This window comes from Coregonus clupeaformis, chromosome 25, assembly GCF_020615455.1.
Source record: "Coregonus clupeaformis isolate EN_2021a chromosome 25, ASM2061545v1, whole genome shotgun sequence".
Taxonomy (NCBI): domain Eukaryota; kingdom Metazoa; phylum Chordata; class Actinopteri; order Salmoniformes; family Salmonidae; genus Coregonus; species Coregonus clupeaformis.
The window spans coordinates 22,648,489-22,671,633 of NC_059216.1; the positions used below are offsets into that span (position 1 = coordinate 22,648,489).

The following is a 23,145-nucleotide window of genomic DNA, read 5'->3' on the forward strand; positions in this document are numbered from 1 at the left end:
CAAGAGGTGTAAAACAAGGTTGTCCACTATCAGCATCTCTCTTTATTATGGCAATCGAAATGTTAGCTATTAAAATCAGATCAAACAATAATATCAAGGGGTTAGAAATCTAGGGCTTAAAAACAAAGGTGTCATGGTACGCTGATGATTTATGCTTTCTTTAAAATGCACAATTTGGATCCCTCCACAGCCTCAATAGAGGATCTAGATAATTTTTCTAACCTCTGGATTTCAACCAAATGATGATAAGTGTACTATATTATGTATTGGATCACTAAAAAATACATTTTACATTTACATTTTAGTCATTTAGCAGACGCTCTTATCCAGAGCGACTTACAGTTAGTGAGTGCATACATTATTATTATAATAAATGTTTTCATACTGGCCCCCCATGGGAATCGAACCCACAACCCTGGCGTTGCAAACGCCATGCTCTACCAACTGAGCTACATCCCTGCCGGCCATTCCCTCCAAATACTTATATCCCTCATTAAAATACAAATCAATTCATAACATTTTTGACATGTGTTTTTCTGATTTTTTTGTTGTTGTTATTCTGTCTCTCACTGTTCAAATAAACCTACCATTAAAATGATAGACTGATCATTTCTTTGTCAGTGGGCAAACGCACAAAATCAGCAGGGGATCAAATACTTTTTTCCCCTCACTGTATATAGTATGTATAAGCTGGAAGTAGAAGCCTAAGTGTTGTTGTTCATTAGCTTACTCCAATTAGGGGAGGGGTGGTAGGGTTAGTGGGAAATAATAAAGGAAAATATATACAAAATTAAGAAAAGAACTTAACATGACCCACACACACAACAACAGGAGGCTGAAAAGATTTGGCATGGGCCCTCACATCCTCAAAAGGATCTACAGCTGCACCATCGAGAGCATCTTGACTGGCTGCATCACCGCTTGGTATGGCAAATGCACAGCCCCTGATCGTAAAGAGCTATATAGGGTGGTGCAGACAGCCCAGTACATCACTGGGGCCGAGCTCCCTGCCATTCAGGACCTCTATCAGAGGAAGGCGCGAAATATTGCCAAAGACAGCTGCCCAAGCCATAGACTTTTCACTCTGCTACTGTCTGGCTAACAGTACCGGAGCATCGGTTATCGGACCAACAGGCTCCGAGACAGCTTCTACCCCCAAAACCATAAGACTGCTAAATAGCCAGACTGAGAAATAGTCAATGAATGTTACCCAAACTATTTGCACTGACTATCTTGCATTGACCCTACACACACTCACTAGACTATATATACACACACCATATACACACACACACTCACATACACTACATATGGACACACACACATAACACACACACGCATAGCAAAACAACACAAACATACATACATACACACACATGCAATTTTACACTCATCATTTGCTGCTGCTACTCTGTTCTTTATTTTACTCTTATTATTATATGTCCTGATGCCTAGTCACTTTACCCTGCATTCATGTACATATCTACCTCAAGTACCTCTGCACATTGATCTGGTACTGGTACTAGCACTAGCTGTATAGAGCTCCATTCTTGTGTATTTTATATAATTCCTTGTGTTACTATTCGATTTTTTAAACTCTTCATCGTTGGAAAGGGCTCGTAAGCAAGCATTTCACAGTAAAGTCTACACCAGTTGTATTCTGCGCTTGTGACAAATACAATTTGATTGATTGATTTAATTTCATGACAGAAAACTAACATTAATTTTGGATCATGGCATGTATCCAAAAATAGTCTCACAGTAGGAGTGGTGACATTGGATAAGGTTTTCCTTTTAGATCATAATGAATAAGATTACACGGACAAGTGGGGATTGATCCTGGGTCAGCACTCCTACTATGAGATGATTTATGAATACGGGCCTATAGGTCTTTGAACTAACTGAGTGTAATGACCATTATAATAGTGAAAAGTGGTACTTGTGTGTAAATATAAGGACCTGCAATGATCTCGCGGAGTTTGGGGTCCAGGTTGACGGTGCAGGGGAGGAACATCTCCACGTCGCGAGCCGTGAGGACGGGCGTCCGCGAGGACAGGAACACCTCGAAGCTGCGGATGTCCCCGTCGATCTCCAACAGGGGCTCCACATCTTTGGTGGTGGGGATGTTTTTGGAGATTCTAGAGGAGAGGAAACGCAAGAAAGAGGAAATAGGAGGGAAGTATGTTAAATATGTTGAAGATGACACTGAGATAGCTTGTCTATCTCTAGTAGGGGCCATGCAACGGTCACCGCTAATCTTGCTGTTCTGGCGTCATGAAAGGAGAGAGATAAATCCATTTAGTTGGTGACTGATAGCTCCAGTTTGTTATCTGGATCTGACTGCAGAGGAAACATAAGGGGATGAATATCAGAGGTTTGCTGCTCAGACTCATTTACAAGCTGTGTTCAAATGGGAGCCTTCTGCAAACAAGGATGTTTGAGCTTTGTCTGTAGCCTCTAAGTAAATATATATATTTATGGAGATGTCATTGAACGTTATCTTACAAACAATGCATGTCCATCCATTACATATAGATGTACAGTCGGTGAACCAACTGCTTTGTGAAGTTCTTCCCCCAACCACCAGAAAATGGTATCAGATACATTTAACCATTTCTGCCTTTCTTGTTAGAAAAGTTATTCAAGCACGGCATAAAAACAGCACATCATCGTTCACGTGACACCATTCATTCTTATTTGAAAACTCAATAGCGCATTTGAAGCCAAGGAAGTCGATTAAGATGGCGTCTTATGTGGGAGATTTATGTAGACATATCATGCGCAGATTGAGCTAATCCAGGAAGTGACGTTGCAGACTAGCTCAGTGCTGCCCCCTCTGAGTAGCTCACATTGAAGGTAAACCGGGGTACTGCAGGCTGCCATTAGCTACTAAATTATCCCTATAACTTCTTCTGTGTGCAATTTTAAAATAATCAGGACATATATCTGGTGTAATAGAAGCAATTATTGGTTCCATGATTGTCTTCAATTTTTAAAAATATTTACATAAAGATTGACCCTTCACTATAATGGGGAATCCTGTTTTCTGCAAATAATGCCTGCAGTACAGCAGTCTGCCTTGAACTTCGTGGCTTTAATGAGAGGGGGTTGTCGTTCTACCCTGAAGCATTCTAAGGCAGCATGGAAATATTTTATTAGGACAAATTCGGAAAAGTACATATCATTATGCATGAGGGACTCTGCATGTCTACCCTTTTATGAAAACAAATTCAAATATTATGTTATAGAGTGTGTGGATGGATGTCACAAAAAACAAGAAAGGGTAAAACATCAAACATTTATGTGACTTGATTTGGTAGGAAAAACTGACAGGACGCAAACACTAACAACATACATCACTGGTAATCTGTTGATCCATTTAACCCCCATAATCATATAATTCAGACATGAAAATATGAACCGCAGTGAGATTTATGTCTAAGGCCATTCATCATCCGTGTGGGCGTTGGCCTTATCAGATGAATGACCAGAACACAGACCTTCCTTATTGTTTTTCCCTCTCCCTGCATATTTCTGTCTCTGTCTGTGTGTTTTACGTTGTGGGAAAGCTGGGGTTTGGAGGGTATTTCCCATTGCCTGATCCGTTTTTGGGGAGGAACAGAGGTTGGTGTCTCAGCTGGTTGATTAGCCCCTTACCGCACGCACCATTGTGCTAAGCTAACCAAGGGTGAGTGAGCTCACTGCCTGGCCTGGGCACAGCCTTACTGCTGTTAGCTAATCACATTTCTACAGGACGAATTTGCTCAATTTGCGGAGGAGAAATCTTTACACAATTGAAGATCAGATACCTTAATGGCCAACTGAGCTGAGATCTGCTGGGTAAACAGACTGGGGTTAAGACCTTCCGAGGCATCGTTGTTTTACACACACAGTGCATACACACAGGCAGGAACACACACACGCAACCAGATGTATAGTAGGCTAAATGCTGTAACAGAATCAGTGGTCTCTGCACCTACTGACACGCAATCCATAATCTACAAGCACCTGACTCAGTGACCTCAGTAGCGGAGACCAGTGTTTTGGTTAGCTGTGCTGCTCCACACTTGACCTCGATCAACCTGGGTGAAAAGGGGTCAGAATAGTCTGAACAAGTCTACACAGACTGTTATTAGTGTGGTTCCTTTCTGTGTCAATGAAATGATCATTACAATATACAGGTAACTTCCAAAATAAAGGAAACTCTTGAGTAAATGAGGGATACAAAGTACACTGCTCAAAAAAATAAAGGGAACACTAAAATAACACATCCTAGATCTGAATGAATGAAATAATCTTATTAAATACTTTTTTATTTACATAGTTGAATGTGCTGACAACAAAAATCACACAAAAATTAATCAATGGAAATCAAATTTATCAACCCATGGAGGTCTGGATTTGGAGTCACCCTCAAAATTAAAGTGGAAAACCACACTACAGGCTGATCCAACTTTGATGTAATGTCCTTAAAACAAGTCAAAATGAGGCTCAGTAGTGTGTGTGGCCTCCACGTGCCTGTATGACCTCCCTACAACGCCTGGGCATGCTCCTGATGAGGTGGCGGATGGTCTCCTGAGGGATCTCCTCCCAGACCTGGACTAAAGCATCCGCCAACTCCTGGACAGTCTGTGGTGCAACGTGGTGTTGGTGGATGGAGCAAGACATGATGTCCCAGATGTGCTCAATTGGATTCAGGTCTGGGGAACGGGCGGGCCAGTCCATAGCATCAATGCCTTCCTCTTGCAGGAACTGCTGACACACTCCAGCCACATGAGGTCTAGCATTGTCTTGCATTAGGAGGAACCCAGGGCCAACCGCACCAGCATATGGTCTCACAAGGGGTCTGAGGATCTCATCTCGGTACCTAATGGCAGTCAGGCTACCTCTGGCGAGCACATGGAGGGCTGTGCGGCCCCCCAAAGAAATGCCACCCCACACCATGACTGACCCACCGCCAAACCGGTCATGCTGGAGGATGTTGCAGGCAGCAGAACGTTCTCCACGGCGTCTCCAGACTCTGTCACATGTGCTCAGTGTGAACCTGCTTTCATCTGTGAAGAGCACAGGGCGCCAGTGGCGAATTTGCCAATCTTGGTGTTCTCTGGCAAATGCCAAACGTCCTGCACGGTGTTGGGCTGTAAGCACAACCCCCACCTGTGGACGTCGGGCCCTCATACCACCCTCATGGAGTCTGTTTCTGACCGTTTGAGCAGACACATGCACATTTGTGGCCTGCTGGAGGTCATTTTGCAGGGGCTCTGGCAGTGCTCCTCCTGCTCCTCCTTGCACAAAGGCGGAGGTAGCAGTCCTGCTGCTGGGTTGTTGCCCTCCTACGGCCTCCTCCACGTCTCCTGATGTACTGGCCTGTCTCCTGGTAGCGCCTCCATGCTCTGGACACTACGCTGACAGACACAGCAAACCTTCTTGCCACAGCTCGCATTGATGTGCCATCCTGGATGAGCTGCACTACCTGAGCCACTTGTGTGGGTTGTAGACTCCGTCTCATGCTACCACTAGAGTGAAAGCACCGCCAGCATTCAAAAGTGACCAAAACATCAGCCAGGAAGCATAGGAACTGAGAAGTGGTCTGTGGTCACCACCTGCAAAACCAGTCCTTTATTGGGGGGGTATCTTGCCAATTGCCTATAATTTCCACCTGTTGTCTATTCCATTTGCACAACAGCATGTGAAATGTATTGTCAATCAGTGTTGCTTCCTAAGTGGACAGTTTGATTTCACAGAAGTGTGATTGACTTGGAGTTACATTGTGTTGTTTAAGTGTTCCCTTTATTGTGTATATACAGTGCCTTCAGAAAGTATTCACACCCCTCTACTTTTTAAACATTCTGTTGTATTACAATTTAAAATTGATTAAGTTGGGATTTTGTGTCACTGGCCTACACACAACACCCCACATAATGTTTTTAGATATTCTTTTAAAAAAATTATCAAAATAAAAATTCTGAAATGTCTTGAGTCAATAAGTATTCAACCCCTTTGTTATTGCAAGCCTAAATAAGTTCAGGAGTAAAAATTTGCTTAACAAATCACATACTGTAATAAATTACATGGACTCACTCTGTGTGCAATAACAGCATTTAAAAGCTTAAGAATATACGCACATCCATGTATTTTCCGCAGGTGCTGGAGTTGTAGGAAAATTCATGCTCCCAGGTGATATTTATTTATAACAACGTTTCAACCCTTATTTATAATGTTGTTATAAATAAATATCACCTGGGAGCATGACCAGCAGTGTGCAGCGTTTTCCTTTCGGTTTTTCAATAACAGTGTTTAACATGATTTTCTAATGACTACCTCATCTCTGTACCTCATCAACCTGTTTTCACTTTGTCATTATGGGGTATTGTGTGCAGATTGATGAGGAAAACATATATTTTAGAATAAGGCTGTAACGTAACAAAATGTGGAAAAAGTCAAGGGGTCTGAATACTTTCCGAATGCACTGTATGTGCTGGGATGTATAGACATTATGGACAGTATGCAGATATACTATATATTCTATCTGTGGAATATGTAGGATAAAATAGTATACAGTTGAAGTCAGAAGTTTACATACACTTAGGTTGGAGTCATTAAAAGTAGTTTTTCAACCACTCCACAAATGTCTTGTTAACAAACTATAGTTTTGGCAAGTTGGTTAGGACATCTACTTTGTGTATGACACAAGTAATTTTTCCAACAATTGTTTACAGACAGATTATTTAACTTATAATTCACTGTATCACAATTCCAGTGGGTCAGAAGTTTACATACAATAAGTTGACTGTGCATTTAAACAGCTTGGAAAATTCCAGAAAATGATGTCATGGCTTTAGAAGCTTCTGATAGGCTAATTGACATAATTTGAGTCAATTGGAGGTGTACCTGTGGATGCATTTCAAGGCCTACCTTCAAAATCAATGCCTCTTTGCTTGACATCATGGGAAAATCAAAAGAAATCAGCTAAGACCTCAGAAAAAAATGGTAGACCTCCACAAGTCTGGTTCATCCTTGGGAGCAATTTCCAAACGCCTGAAGGTACCACGTTCATCTGTACAAACAATAGTACGCAAGTATAAAATCCATGGGACCACGCAGCTGTCATACCGCTCAGGAATGAGACGCATTCTGTCTCCTAGAGATGAACGTACTTTGGTGCGAAAAGTGCAAATCATTCCCAGAACAACAGCAAAGGACCTTGTGAAGATATTGGAGGAAATGGGTACAAAAGTATCTATATCCACAGTAAAACGAGTCCTATATCGACATAACCTGAAAGGCCGCTCAGCAAGGAAGGAGCCACTGCTCCAAAACCGCCATAAAAAAGCCAGACTACGGTTTGCAACTGCACATGGGGACAAAGATCATACTTTTTGGACAAATGTCCTCTGGTCTGATGAAACAAAAATAGACCTGTTTGGCCATAATGACCATTGTTATGTTTGGAGGAAAAAGTGGGATGTTTGCAAGCCGAAGAACACCATCCCAACCGTGAAGCACGGGGGTGGCAGCATCATGCTGTGGGGGTGCTTTGCTGCAGGAGGGACTGGTGCACTTCACAAAATAGATGGCATCATGAGGAAGGAAAATTATGTGGATATATTGAAGCAACATCTCAAGACATCAGTCAGGAAGTTAAAGCTTGGTCGCAAATGGGTCTTCCAAATGGACAATGACCCCAAGCATACTAAAAATGGCTTAAGTACAACAAAGTCGAGGTATTGGAGTGGCCATCACAAAGTCCTGACCTCAATCCTATAGAACATTTGTGGGCTGAACTGAAAAAGCATGTGCGAGCAAGGAGGCCTACAAACCTGACTCAGTTACATCAGCTCTGTCAGGAGGAATGGGCCAAAATTCAGCCAACTTATTGTGGGAAGCTTGTGGAAGGTTACCCAAAACGTTTGACCCAAGTTAAATAATTTAAAGGCAATGCTACCAAATACTAATTGAGTGTATGTAAACTTCTGACCCACTTGGAATGTGATGAAAGAAATACAAGCTGAAATAAATCATTCTCTCTACTATTATTCTGACATTTCACATTCTTAAAATAAAGTGGTGATCCTAACGGACCTATTTTTACTAGGATTGATTGTCAGGAATTGTGAAAAACTGAGTTTAAATATATTTGGCTAAGGTGTATGTAAACTTCCAACTTCAACTGTATGTACATAAATAGTTGAATAGAATAGGCTTTGACTAGAATACAGTATATACATATGAAATTAGTAAAACAGTATGTAAACATTATTAAAGTGACCAGTGTTCCATGTCTATGAACATAGGGCAGCAGCCTCTAAAGTGCAGGGATGAGTAACCGGGTGGTAGCCAGCTAGTGACAGTGACTAAGTTCAGGGCAGGGTACTAGGTGGATGCCAGCTAGTGATGGTAGTCTGATGGCCTTGAGATAGGAGCTGTTTTTCAGTGTCTCGGTCCAAGCTTTGTCCTCGACTTCTGGATGATAGCAGGGTGAACAGGCTGTGGCTGGGGTGGCTGAGATCCTTGATGATCTTCTTGGCCTTCCTGTAACACCGGGTGCTGTAGATGTCCTGGAGGGCAGACAGTGTGCCCCCAGTGATGTGTTGGGAAGACCGCACCACCCTCTGGAGAGCCCTGCGGTTGCGGACGGTGCAGTTGCCGTACCAGGCGGTGATACTGCCCGACAGGATGCTCTCAATGGTGCAACTGTAAAAGTTTGTGAGGGTCTTAGGGGCCAAGCCGAAATTCTTCTGCCTTCTGCTTTTCACCTTCTCCACTACGGCCCAGTCTATGTAGATGGGGGCGTGCTTCCTCTGCTGTCTCCTGGCACCACTCTGCCAGGGCATTCACCTCCTCCCTGTGGGCTGTCTCGTCGTTGTTGGTAATCAGGCCTACCACTGTTGTGTTGTCTGAAAACTTGATGATTGAGTTGGAGTCATAGGTGAACAGGGAGTACAGGAGGGGGCTGAGCACGCACCCTTGTGGGATGCCTACCTTCACCACCTGGGGGTGGCCCGTCAGGAAGTCCAGGACCCAGTTGCACAGTGCAGGGTTTAGACGCCGGGCCCCGAGCTGAATGATGAGCTTGGAGGGTACTATGGTGTTAAAGGCTGAGCTGTACAGTCGTGGTCAAAAGTTTTGAGAATGACACAAATATTAATTTTCACAAAGTCTGCTGCCTCAGTTTTTATGATGGCAATTTGCATATACTCCAGAATGTTATGAAGAGTGATCAGATGAATTGCAATTAATTGCAAAGTCCCTCTTTGCCATGAAAATGAACTTAATCCCCAAAAAACATTTCCACTGCATTTCAGCCCTGCCACAAAAGGACCAGCTGACATCATGACAGTGATTCTCTTGTTAACACAGGTGAGTGTTGACGTGGACAAGGCTGGAGATCACTCTGTCATGCTGATTGAGTTAGAATAACAGACTGGAAGCTTTAAAAGGAGGGTGGTGCTTGAAGTCATTGTTCTTCCTCTGTTAACCATGGTTACCTGCACAAAAGGGGCTTCACAGGCAAGGATATTGCTGCTAGTAAGATTGCACCTAAATCAACAATTTATCGGATCATCGAGAACTTCAAGGAGAGAGGTTCAATTGTTGTGAAGAAGGCTTCAGGGCGCCCAAGAAAGTCCAGCAAGCTCCAGGACCGTCTCCTAAAGTTGATTCAGCTGCGGGATCGGGGCACCACCAGTGCAGAGCTTGCTCAGGAATGGCAGCAGGCAGGTATGAGTGAATCTGCACGCACTGTGAGGCGAAGACTTTTGGAGGATGGCCTGGTGTCAAGAAGGGCAGCAAGGAAGCCACTTCTCTCCAGGAAAAACATCAGGGACAGACTGATATTCTGCAAAAGGTACAGGGATTGGACTGCTGAGGACTGGGGTAAAGTCATTTTCTCTGATGAATCCCCTTTCCGATTGTTTGGGGCATCTGGAAAAAAGCTTGTCCGGAAAAGTTGAGCGCTACCATCAGTCCTGTGTCATGCCAACAGTAAAGCATCCTGAGACCATTCATGTGTGGGGTTGCTTCTCAGCCAAGGGAGTGAGCTCACTCACAATTTTGCCTAAGAACACAGCCATGAATAAAGAATGGTACCAACACATCCTCCGAGAGCAACTTCTCCCAACCATCCAAGAACAGTTTGGTGACGAACAATGCCTTGGTGTAGGCTACATTTCAAGCTGCCTTTGAAAAGCCAGTCAAGTAAAAAGCTTGTGTCTTAATTAAAAGGCCAGTGTTGTATTTTGATACAAGCTTGAATATGCAAATAAGCCAATAGGCAGAGGGGTTGCCTACACTGTCTAATTCTCTGTATGGTAATAATAAATAATTTTATTTTGTAAAGTGGTTTCTTGCATCTTACAACACAATACAATTTACAGCCACCTATTTGGCCCATTGTGTTACAGACCAAGTAAAAAAAAATCTGTTTATTTGTGTGCTCAAAGACGCAGACCAACAATTTCTCCCAACCATCCAAGAACAGTTTGGTGACGAACAATGCCTTTTCCAGCATGATGGAGCACCTTGCCATAAGGCAAAAGTGATAACTAAGTGGCTCGGGGAACAAAACATCGACATTTTGGGTCCATGGCCAGGAAACTCCCCAGACCTTAATCCCATTGAGAACTTGTGGTCAATCCTCAAGAGGCGGGTGGACAAACAAAAACCCACAAATTCTGACAAACTCCAAGCATTGATTATGCAAGAATGGGCTGCCATCAGTCAGGATGTGGCCCAGAAGTTAATTGACAGCATGCCAGGGCGGATTGCAGAGGTCTTGAAAAAGAAGGGTCAACACTGCAAATATTGACTCTTGCATTAACTTAATATAATTGTCAATAAAAGCCTTTGACACTTATGGAATGCTTGTAATTATACTTCAGTATACCATAGTAACATCTGACAAAAATATCTAAAAACACTGAAGCAGCAAACTTTGTGAAGACCAATACTTGTGTCATTATCAAAACTTTTGACCACGACTGTAGTCAATGAACAGCACAGCATTCTTCCATAGGTATTTCTCTTGTCCAGATGGGATAGGGCAGTGTGATGGCAATTGCATAATCCGTGGCTCTATTGGTGCGGTATGCAAATTGCAGTGGGTCTTGGACGTCAGGTAAGGTGGAGGTGATATGATCCTTAACTACCCTCTCAAAGCACTTCATGATGACAGAAGTGAGTGCTACGGAGCGATAGTCATTTAGTTCAGTTACCTTCGCTTTCTTGGGTACAGGAACAATGGTGGACACCTTGAAGCAAGTGGGGACATCAGACTGGGATAGGGAGAGATTTAATATATCTGTAAACACTCCAGCCAGCTGGTCTGCGCATGCTCTGAGGACACAGCTAGGGATGCCGTCTGGGCCTGCAGCCTTGCGAGGGTTAACACGCTTAAATGTCTTACTCATGTCGGCCACGAAAAACGAGAGCTCACAGTCCTCGGGAACAGCCCACGTCAGCAGCACTGTGTTATCCTCAATGCGGGCGAAGGTGTTTAGCTTATCTGGGGGGAGCAAGACGTCGGTGTCCGCGACATGGCTGGTTTTCCCTTTATAATCCGTGATTATCTGGAGTCCCTGCCACATACTGTATGTCTCATGTCTGAGCCGTTGAATTGCGACTCCACTTTGTCTCTGTGCTGACGGTTTGCCTGTTTGATTGCCTTACGGAGGGCATAACTGGACTATTTGTATTCAACCATATTCCCAGTCAGCTTGCTGTGGTTAAACGCGTATGCTGCCATCTATTCACGGTTTTTGGTTTTGATAGGTTTTAATAGTCACAGTGGGAACAACATCCCCTATACACTTCCTGATGAACTCAGTCACCGTGTCAGTGTATACGTCAATGTTATTCTCAGAGGCAACCCGGAACATATCCCAGTCCGCGTGATCAAAACAATCTTGAAGCATGGATTCCGTTTGGTCAGATCAGCATTGAATAGATGTTAGCATGGGTACTTCCTGTTTAAGTTTCTGCCTATATGAAGGGAGGAGCAGAATGGAGTTGTGATCTGATTTGTCGAAGGGAGGGTGGGGGGAGGGCCTTGTAGCCATCACGGAATGGAGAGTAACAATGGTCAAGAGTTAAAGAGAGGGGGCGGGGCACGCGTAGACAAGATGGCGTATTGAATAGAAAGCGGTACAAAACACCTCAAGATAAAAACATAATATTCAAAATCAGTAAGTTAGACTAAATATTAGCATTTCATATATTCGCAGTTAATATAATTCAATCTGGATAATAACACAAAACAGATCATAAGGCTAGAGAAATATATCAACAAATATTACAACAACACGCAACACCCAAACATGACTGAAGATAAGCGTGGAGAGCCGATCCCTAAAAGGAAACGCGACTCATCGACTGATACAGATGATATATGCTTTTCACCACTGGGTATGGTAAGTGTGGAAAGCGACCTGTTGAAGTCGATAAATTACAAATTGGGCATACTAGAATTGGTCAGTAAAGACGTAAAAGAGTTGAAAGCGAGTCTTCAAATGAGTGACGAAAAAGCTTTGTAATGGAGAAAGAAACCAAAAAATTAAAAGTGACAGTCTCTAAGATGGAAACGGACGTTAGGGAACTAAAAAAGGAGAACAACCTTCTGAGAGAAGCCTTACTAGACATCCAAACTAGATCGATGAGAGAAAATCTAGTACTTACGGGTATTCAGGAAAAGGAGGGAGAAATAACAGAGAATATTATGAAGGACTTCCTGCATACAGCGCTACAAATCCCACTCGAGGCTGTCGATAAAATCCAACTCGAACGTGTACACCGTTTCGGAAAAAGAGGACAGAAATATGAGCGCCCAATCGTTGCCAAATTTGCTTTTTTTAAAGATAAAGCTATGGTGAAAAGCCTAGGAAAAAGACTTGCTGGCACGAAAATAGGCATGAATGATCAGTTCCCGAGGGAGATTGTAGAAAGGCGCAAAGTTCTGTATCCAATCTTCAAGGAAAACAGATTAAAAGGGAAACGTGTTGCACTCATGGTGGATAAACTATATATTGACAACCAAATGTTCAGAGACACAAAGAATACTCCATGGCTATTCTAAAAGTTGTAATAGAGGAGTCGAATATTGGAGCACCCGATACTAGCAATGATAGGGATTGTAATATTAAAGAACATTTATAGTTAGTATTTTATAAAAGGATAAAACGACATAACAAGCAGAATAATACATCTTTAAATACAAATAATTAGAACATGGCTTTTTTGGCGGGAGGTTGTTGTTTTGGCGGATGGTTGTTGTGGTTGGTCCTGTGTTCTCTCTGTCGTCCTTTCCCCCTTGCGGCAGATGTGGATGCAGGTGCGTTTGCACGCTCGGCCCATTTCTTCCGCAGTCAACCATGTGGTGTGCATTTTTGTGTTTGAAAAGGTGCGGCATTAAGTGAGTGAGAGGGGAAATGGTTGCATATCCCAGAGCCGACCGGGGGTCTATGAGCAGGGGTAGTGAGAGAGAGCTTTCAATTTTGTGTAGATGAGGGATATACATTTTTAAATATAGTATACATCTAATCTAATTTTTCATTGTCCTATCATGATGGAAAGATCCCTAACCCTATATCCTGGACACCCACCTGAGCGACCCATACACCAAAGAGAAGTTCCCATCTCTTTTATGGACCTGCTGTGAGTATGCAGCTTAAACAGAGAAATAAATGCGGTCAGAGACCTACTTGAGCAGCACCGCCCCCTCAAGATTCTGAGCCTGCCTGGCAGGGTTGGTCCTACAAAGCCAGAGCCCCCTGATGGGAGAGCATAATATACAAGGAAATTCTCAAAGCTGCTAATGAGAACCTTGACGACCTTTTACCTACGCGGGTGGGGATTCCGGTGGGGTACGCCCACCCAGGTAGTGGCAGTGCTGGCAACACTGGCTGCAGTAACCCATGGGGAGGGGGTCACACTCGGACAATCAGAGAGGGGGTTTATCATTGTGGCCCAGGTGGCACAAAATAATCAACGGTCTGACCGCACGGAGATGCTTGGGAAAATGGTTACAACAGGGGATCAGAGTGTTTGTGTCTCATGTGAAGAGGGTGGCTCTGATCTCCATCACCTAGGACTTGACGTAGATTAATCAAATCTCACATTGTTATCAATTTCTGATCAATCTGCATGCTTTCTCAATCAGCTTTAACTGTATGTGCACTCGTAAATCAGGTTATTTCTCGAGTTGGGCTCTGGGATATAACAGCCGTTGAGTATCTGATTTTATGGTGGATTGTGGAGGAGGGGGGTTGAGTGTGTTGGAGTATGTGAGTATGTGCGTGTGTGCTTGTCTGGCATCTGTTGTGGGGGGGTGTGGATGTTGGGGGGGAGGGGCTATGGGATGGACCACAGGAATTATTTGCTAGGATAATAATTGCTTGTCAATGAATTAAATGTAATACAATGGCAATCCGGGTTATATGTTAGAATCCTAGCGTGAACTGCCGACATTATTACGCATATTAATTGATAATGATGGAAAATAGGATATGCATAATTTTTTAAAAATAGTTATATAGATATATATAGAGGTGAAAGCATTGGAAATGCTTTTGGCGGTTAATCTGCTTCTGTTTTGTGGGTGGCACTGTGTGCTGTTTTCGATGGATGGGTCCTGGCCTCTCGGGGCCTTAGGGATCCGGAGGGACGTGGGTGGGATGCTGATCACTGGGATGACGGCTCAACTTGGGATGGGGAGGGGCTTTAGCGGGGGAATTAGTGGAGAACAATTGAAGGGTTACTCCGTAGCAATGCAAATATCACGGTACAGCTATATGGACACTCAATCATTACGGTATTTTTATTGGTAAATTTACAAACATATATAATGATAAATAGACTTGAAACTTGTATCTCATTATGGTGTATGGTGAAATAAGTATAGCCAGTTATAATTGTAATGGCTTAGCTGATAATAACAAAAGAAGAACAACATTTACATGGCTCAAAGAGAAGGAATATAATATCTATTGTATACAGGAAACTCATTCAACAATTCGAGATGAAGTAGCGTGGAAAAAAGAATGGGAGGGGGGGGGGTTGGGTAAATATACTTCTCCCATGGGCAAAGAAATTCAAAAGGGGTGATGATATTAATTAATAGTAATTTCGATCCGAATGTGCAAATTGTCCAAATAGATACGCAAGGTAGATGGATTATTTTAAATATGTTATTGGACCATAAACAGATATGGCTCATTAACCTTTACGGACCAAATAATGATGATCCACAATTCTTTGACAATATATATAATACATTATCAACCCTGCAAGCAATTCTAGACAATATTATTATGGTGTGAGATTATAATACGGTTTTAAATAGCTCAATGGACCGTAAAGGAAATCACACCACAAACAATCACCCACATGCTCTTAAGGAAATTGTGAATGTCATGGATACATTAGAACTAGTAGATATATGGAGGCTTAAATATACTTATCTAGTGAGATATACATGGCGGAGACTGAATCAAGCTAGTCGTCTTGACTTTCTTATCTCATTCTCGTTGGCACCAAAAGTAAAAAAAAGTGTTGATAGGGGACAGAATGCGGTCGGACCATCATATAATAGGCATATACATTACTCTTACTGAATTTCCTCGTGGGCGAGGATATGGGGAAAAAAAGTATTTAGTCAGCCACCAATTGTGCAAGTTCTCCCACTTAAAAAGATGAGAGAGGCCTGTAATTTTCATCATAGGTACACGTCAACTATGACAGACAAATTGAGGAAAAAAAATCCAGAAAATCACATTGTAGGATTTTTTATGAATTTATTTGCAAATTATGGTGGAAAATAAGTATTTGGTCACCTACAAACAAGCAAGATTTCTGGCTCTCACAGACCTGTAACTTCTTCTTTAAGAGGCTCCTCTGTCCTCCACTCATTACCTGTATTAATGGCACCTGTTTGAACTTGTTATCAGTATAAAAGACACCTGTCCACAACCTCAAACAGTCACACTCCAAACTCCACTATGGCCAAGACCAAAGAGCTGTCAAAGGACACCAGAAACAAAATTGTAGACCTGCACCAGGCTGGGAAGACTGAATCTGCAATAGGTAAGCAGCTTGGTTTGAAGAAATCAACTGTGGGAGCAAAAACTGTAACATAGAGGCTCAGAATAAATTAGAGGAAAAACAAAAAGAAATGGAGAAACTTATTCAAGAAAGATCAAGTGTAATATATTATAAAAATAAAGCAAACTGGATGGAATATGGGGAAAAATGCACAAAATTCTTTTTTAATCTTCAACATAGGAATGCTACCAAAAAGAACTTAATGAAACTGGTTACAATTGACGGAGTCACCCATAATTCACCAAATGATATTTTGAAGGAAGAAACAAAAGTACTTTAAGCATATGTTTTCTTTTCAGTCGCCTCCATCTCCTCTAACTGAAGCTAATTGTAGAGTTTTTTTTTCTATTGATACTGTCAAATTAACAGCCACACAGAAAGACTAATGTGAAGGTGAAATTACAGAGGAGGAACTTCTGGATGCAATTAAAGACTTTAAGTCTGGGAAAACTCCAGGGTTGGATGGCATACCAGTCGAGGTATACAAACCTTTTTTGATATACTAAGAGGACCGTTATTAGCATGTTTTAACCACTCCTATGTAAATGGTAGATTATCTGACACTCAAGAAGAAGGTCTGATCTCATTATTACTGAAACAGAATACAAGTGGAAAATATAAAGATCCAGTCCATTTACAAAATTGGAGGCCCCTTACACTTCAGTGTTGTGATGCAAAAATCCTAGCAAAATGTATAGCGCATAGAATTAAAAAGGTATTGTCGGATATTATTCATTCTAATCAGACAGGTTTTTTACATGGAAGATACATTGGAGATAATATAAGGCAAGTATTGGAAACAATAGAACACTATGGAAAATATGGGAAACCAGGCCTGCTATTCATAGCAGACTTCGAAAAGGCATTTGATAAAGTTCGACTGGGGTTTATATATAAATGCCTGGAGCATTTCAATTTTGGAGAATCTCTTATAAAATGGGTCAAAATCATGTATAGTAACCCTAGGTGTAAAATAGTAAATAATGGCTATTTCTCAGAAAGTTTTAAACTGTCAAGAGGAGTGAAACAAGGTTGTCCACTATCGGCATATCTATTTATTGTGGCCATCGAGATGTTAGCTATTAAAATCAGATCCAATAATAATATCAGAGGATTAGAAATACAGGGCTTAAAAACAAAAGGTGTCATTAAACGCTGATGATTCATGTTTTCTTTTAAATCCACAACTAGAATCCCTCCACAGCCTCATAGAGGATCTAGATACATTTTCTAACCTCTCTGGATTACAACCAAATTATGACAAATGTACTATATTACGTATTGGATCACTAAAAAACAATTTTTACATTACCATGTAGTTTACCAATAAAATGGTCTGATGGTGATGTGGATATACTCGGAATACATATCCCAAAGGAAATAAATGATCTCACTTCAATAAATTTTAATAGAACGTTTGCAAAAATAGATAAGATCTTACTACCATGGAAAGAAAAATACCTGTCAATTTGTGGAAAAATCACCCTGATTAACTCTTTAGTATTATCCCAGTTTACCTATTTGCTTATGGTCTTGCCTACGCCTAGCGAACAGTTTTTAAAATTATATGAGAAAAAAAATATTCAATTTTATTTGGAACGGCAAGCCAGACAAAATTAAAAGAGCATATTTATATAATGAATATGAATTCGGAGGACAGAAATTATTAAATATTAAAGCATCAGACCTATCACTAAAAGCTTCAGTCATACAAAAGTTATACTTAAATCCGAACTGGTTCTCAAGCAAATTAGTAAGATTGTCTCACCCAATGTTCAAGAAAGGCCTTTTTCCCTTTATTCAGATTACAACCACTCACTTTCAGTTATTTGAAAAGGAAATAATCTCCCAAATGTCACTATTTCTAAAACAAGCCATAGAAAGTTGGTTGCAATTTCAATTTAATCCTCCAGAAACAACAGAACAAATAATGCAACAAATATTGTGGTTAAATTCAAATATACTAATTGACAAAAAACCTTTCTTTTTTGACAGAATGTTTAAAAAGGTATAATCTTCGTAAATGATATCATCGGTAGGACTGGTGGAGTTATGTCGCACATGCAGCTGACAAAACATATGGAAATGTCTGCTCTACCCAAAATTACAACCAAATAATTGCAGCCTTACCGCAAAAGTGGAAGAGGAAAGTGGAAGGGGGAGAAAGTAAGGAACTTGTCTGTCGGCCTTGCATTAAAGAACATAATTGGTTAAGGAAAACTGTGATAAATAAAAAAGTATATCAGTTTCACTTAAGGACCAAAGGATTGACAGCCGTCCCATATAGATTGCAAAATAGTTGGGAAGAGATCTTTGACGTACCGATCCCATGGCATAGTGTTTATGAACTGACACGCAAAACGACACCGAATTCAAAAATTAGAATCTTTCAATTTAAATTATTATATAAAATTCTTGCTACCAATAGAATGTTATTTATATGGGGGATACAATCTTCCCAGCTCTGCAGATTTTGCTGTGAAGAGACAGAATCATTAGATAATTTGTTTTGGTTCTGTCCATTTGTAGCTTGTTTTTGGACACAGGTCCAGGAATGGCTAAAGGATTGCAATATTTACCTGGAACTAACCTTGCAGATAGCATTACTGGGTGATCTGAAAAGTCATAGTCAATCAATCAATAATATAATAATACTTTTAGCAAAAATGTTTATTTTTAATTCACAATCTGTAGAAGCAATGAGAATAGAAAGGTTCAGAACTTTTGTAAAACATCACAGTACGGTTGAAATATATATGGCAAATAGAAATCCTATATGGATGGTGTTAAGAGATAGATGGGAGGTATTGAATAGAGTTGAAGGATGGGACTAATAACAAATAACAACAAATAATAACAAAGATAGCTAATAATGTAAGCATACTGTGTCCATAATAAGTATATAGGTTGTATGTTGGGAGCTTTTGGGAAAGAGCACAGTTAGAAAGATATGGCATATAGAAGCAAACCGGATGGACGTCATGAAAATGATCGGAGAGGTTGAGAGTAGAAGTTCAGGAGCAATAAAAAAAAATAAAAAAAAATAGAATTATTGTAAAATTAACTCTGTCCATAAGGTGTAGATAGTAAGTATAGACCGGAAGTAGAGGCCTGGGCATTGTTGTTCACTAATTTACTCCAAGTAGGGAAAGGATGGTGGGGTTGAAAAGTAATAAAGGGGAGTATATATATAAAAAAATTAAAATAAAATAAAAACATGGGGGATTGGAAGTGATGCAGACAATTACATTGATAGAAGATACAATCTATCTGCAATATTAAGGTGATCCATTCCCCCCCAAAAAAAATACAAAAGAATACAAAATAAAAAAATAAAAAACTGTGGGAGCAATTATTAGAAAATGGAAGACATACAAGACCACTGATAATCTCCCTTGATCTGGGGCTCCACGCAAGATCTCACCCCGTGGGGTCAAAATGATCACAAGAACGTTGAGCAAAAATCAAAGAACCACACGGGGGGACCTAGTGAATGACCTGCAGAGAGCTGGGACCAAAGTAATAAAGCCTACCATCAGTAACACACTACGCCGCCAGGGACTCAAATCCTGCAGTGCCAGACGTGTCCCCCTGCTTAAGTCAGTACATGTCCAGGCCCGTCTGAAGTTTGCTAGAGTGCATTTGGATGATCCAGAAGAGGATTGGGAGAATGTCATATGGTCAGATGAAACCAAAATATAACTTTTTGGTAAACTCGTCGTGTTTGGAGGACAAAGAATGCTGAGTTGCATCCAAAGAACACCATACCTACTGTGAAGCATGGGGGTGGAAACATCATGCTTTGGGGCTGTTTTTCTGCAAAGGGAACAGGACGACTGATCCGTGTAAAGGAAAGAATTAATGGGGCCATGTATCCTGAGATTTTGAGTGAAAACCTCCTTCCATCAGCAAGGGCATTGAAGATGAAACGTGGCTGGGTCTTTCAGCATGACAATGATCCCAAACACACCGCCCGGGCAACGAAGGAGTGGCTTCGTAAGAAGCATTTCAAGGTCCTGGAGTGGCCTAGCCAGTCTCCAGATCTCAACCCCATAGAAAATCTTTGGAGGGAGTTGAAAGTCTGTGTTGCCCAGTGACAGCCCCAAAACATCACTGCTCTAGAGGAGATCTGCATGGAGGAATGGGCCAAAATACCAGTAACAGTGTGTGAAAACCTTGTGAAGACTTACAGAAAACGTTTGACCTGTGTCATTGCCAACAAAGGGTATATAACAAAGTATTGAGAAACTTTTGTTATTGACCAAATACTTATTTTCCACCATAATTTGCTAATAAATTCATTAAAAATCCTACAATGTGATTTTCTGGAGAAAAAAAATCTCATTTTGTCTGTCATAGTTGACGTGTACCTATGATGAAAATTACAGGCCTCTCTCATCTTTTTAAGTGGGAGAACTTGCACAATTGGTGGCTGACTAAATACTTTTTTTCCCCCACTGTATATAGGTTGTATGTTGGGAGCTTTTGGGAAAGAGCACAGTTAGAAAGATATGGCATATAAAAGCAAACCGGATGGACATCATGAAAATGATCGGAGAGGTTGAGAGTAGAAGTAGTTCAGGAGCAAAAAAATAATAAATATATATATATAAATATATATATATATATATATATATATATATATATATATATATATATATATATATATATATATATATATATATATATATATATATATATATATAATAGAATTATTGTAAAATTAACAGTGTCCATAAGGTGTAGATAGTAAGTATAGACCGGAAGTAGAGGCCTGGGCATTGTTGTTCACTAATTTACTCCAAGTAGGGTAAGGATGGCGGGGTTGAAAAGTAATAAAGGGGAGTATATATATAAAAAACATGGGGGATTGGAAGTGATGCAGACAATTACATTGATAGAAGATACAATCTATCTGCAATATTAAGCTGATCCACCACCCCCCCCAAAAAAAAAAAAAAAACACTGGTCAAGAGTTTTTGAAGCGCGAGTACTGCAGGCAATGTGTTGATAAAACTTTGGTAGCGTTTTACTCAGATTTGCTTTATTAAAGTCCCCCGGCCTCAGGATATGCGGTTTCCAGTTTGCACAAAGTCCAGTGCAGTTCCTTACATTTACATTGAGAGCCGTTGTGGTATCGGCTTGAGGGGGAATATACACGGCTGTGACGGTGACCTAAGATAATTCTCTCGGGAGGTAATGCGGTCGGCATTTGATTGTGAGGTATACTAGGTCGGGTGAACAAAAGGACTTGAGTTCCTGTACATTACCACAATCACACCACGAGTAGCTAATCATGAAACATACACCTTCACCTTTTTCCTCCCAGAGAGTTCTTTATTCCTATCTGCGCGATGCACTGAGAACCCAGCAGGCTGTATGGACGGGGACAGTATATCCGGAGAGAGCCATGATTCTGTGAAACAGAGTATGTTACAGTCTCTGATGTCTCTCTGGAAGGAGATACTCGCCCTGCACTTGTCTACTTTATTGTCCAGGGACTCAACATTAGCGAGTAATATACTCGGAAGTGGTGGATGATGTGCACTCCTCCTGAGTCGGACTAAAAGTCCACTCCGAATACCTCTTCTCCACCGGCGGCATCTTGGAGCAGCCTCTGGGATAAATTAAATCGCCTTGGGGGGTATGAACAAAGGATCCAATTCAGGAAAGTCGTATTTCTGGTTGAAATGCTGGTGAGTTACCACCGTTCTGATATACAAAAGTTATTTCCGGCTGTATGTAATAATGCAAAAAACGTTCTGGCCTAATAATGTGAGGAATAACAAAAATAAATATATAAAATACTGCTAAGTTGCTTAGGAGCCAGAAACAGAGCCGCCATGTCTATCGGCGCCATCTTGATACACTTATCTCACTAACAAAACACACGGTCCACTACCAAACACACACAGTCTCAAACACACAAAACACACGGTCCACTACCAAACACACACAGTCTCAAACACACAAAACACACTGTCCACTACCAAACACACACAGTCTCAAACACACAAAACACACTGTCCACCACCAAACACACACAGTCTCAAACACACAAAACACACTGTCCACCACCAAACACACACAGTCTCAAACACACAAAACACACTGTCCACCACCAAACACACACAGTCTCAAACACACAAAACACATTGTCCACCACCAAACACACAGACTCAAACACACAAAACACACTCTCCACCACCAAACACACACAGTCTCAAACACACTGTCCACCAAAGTTCCCTCTAAGCTGCGCACGTGAGAAGCCATGCACATCCTCCAGGACTGCTGCGCAGAAGAAATGCTATGCTGCGCAGAGACAACAGTGATTGAGTTCGCTCCATTAGTATGCACAATATAGATCAACTTTTTTTCTGTGATCTAATCAATAATATAGCAGCCCCTTTTCAATGCAACAAACCAAAACACATCTAACTTTGTAAGTCTGTGATTTTGTTGTAGGCAGAGCCAGAGTGCAATGGAGTAGAGTTCTATTGACGGGGGTAGCCCAATAGTGGTCTTTCAAATCGCCCACAAGTGAATGCGCTTTTCAGATCAGTTCAGACCAGAGCGCAGAGCCCTGCGTGTGCACATTTGTTGATATTCTTTGCTAGTTAGCGAGTTATTAGCCCAGTTATAGATAAGCATAGGTCAGCAATGGGGAGTTACTGCTTCCTACAAGAGCACAAAACGTGTAGGCTACATTTCAAGCTGTCTTTGAAAAGCCAGTCAAGTAAAAAGATTATGTCTTAATTAAAAAGGCCAGTGTTGTATTTTGATACAGGCTTGAATATGCAAATAAGCCAATAGGCAGAGGGGTAGCCTACACTGTCTAATTCTCTGTATGGTAATAATAATTAATTTTATTTTGTGAAAGTGGTTTCTTGCATCTTACAACACAATACAATTTACAGTCACCTATTTGGCCAATGGTGTTACAGACCAAGTAAAAAAAATCATTAAATTAATGTCAAGCCCTTCATAATGTTAAAACGTTTTTAAAAGTATCATGCAATGTAGGCCTGCATTGAACACCACATATAGGCT

The 23,145-nt window shown here is 41.1% G+C and overlaps 1 protein-coding gene across 4 annotated transcripts in view; it reads right to left on the reverse strand.

Annotated features, from left to right (window-relative positions):
* The window catches only part of LOC121539402 (kinase D-interacting substrate of 220 kDa B-like), a 105,599-nt gene that overhangs the window by 31,447 nt on the left and 51,007 nt on the right, over nucleotides 1–23,145 (reverse strand). For all 4 annotated transcript variants that reach the window (XM_041847883.2, XM_045207530.1, XM_045207528.1 and 1 more), the window contains exon 24: nucleotides 1,960–2,138. In XM_041847883.2, the coding sequence (XP_041703817.2) occupies nucleotides 1,960–2,138 (179 nt within the window). The remainder of the gene's footprint in view (nucleotides 1–1,959; nucleotides 2,139–23,145) is intronic.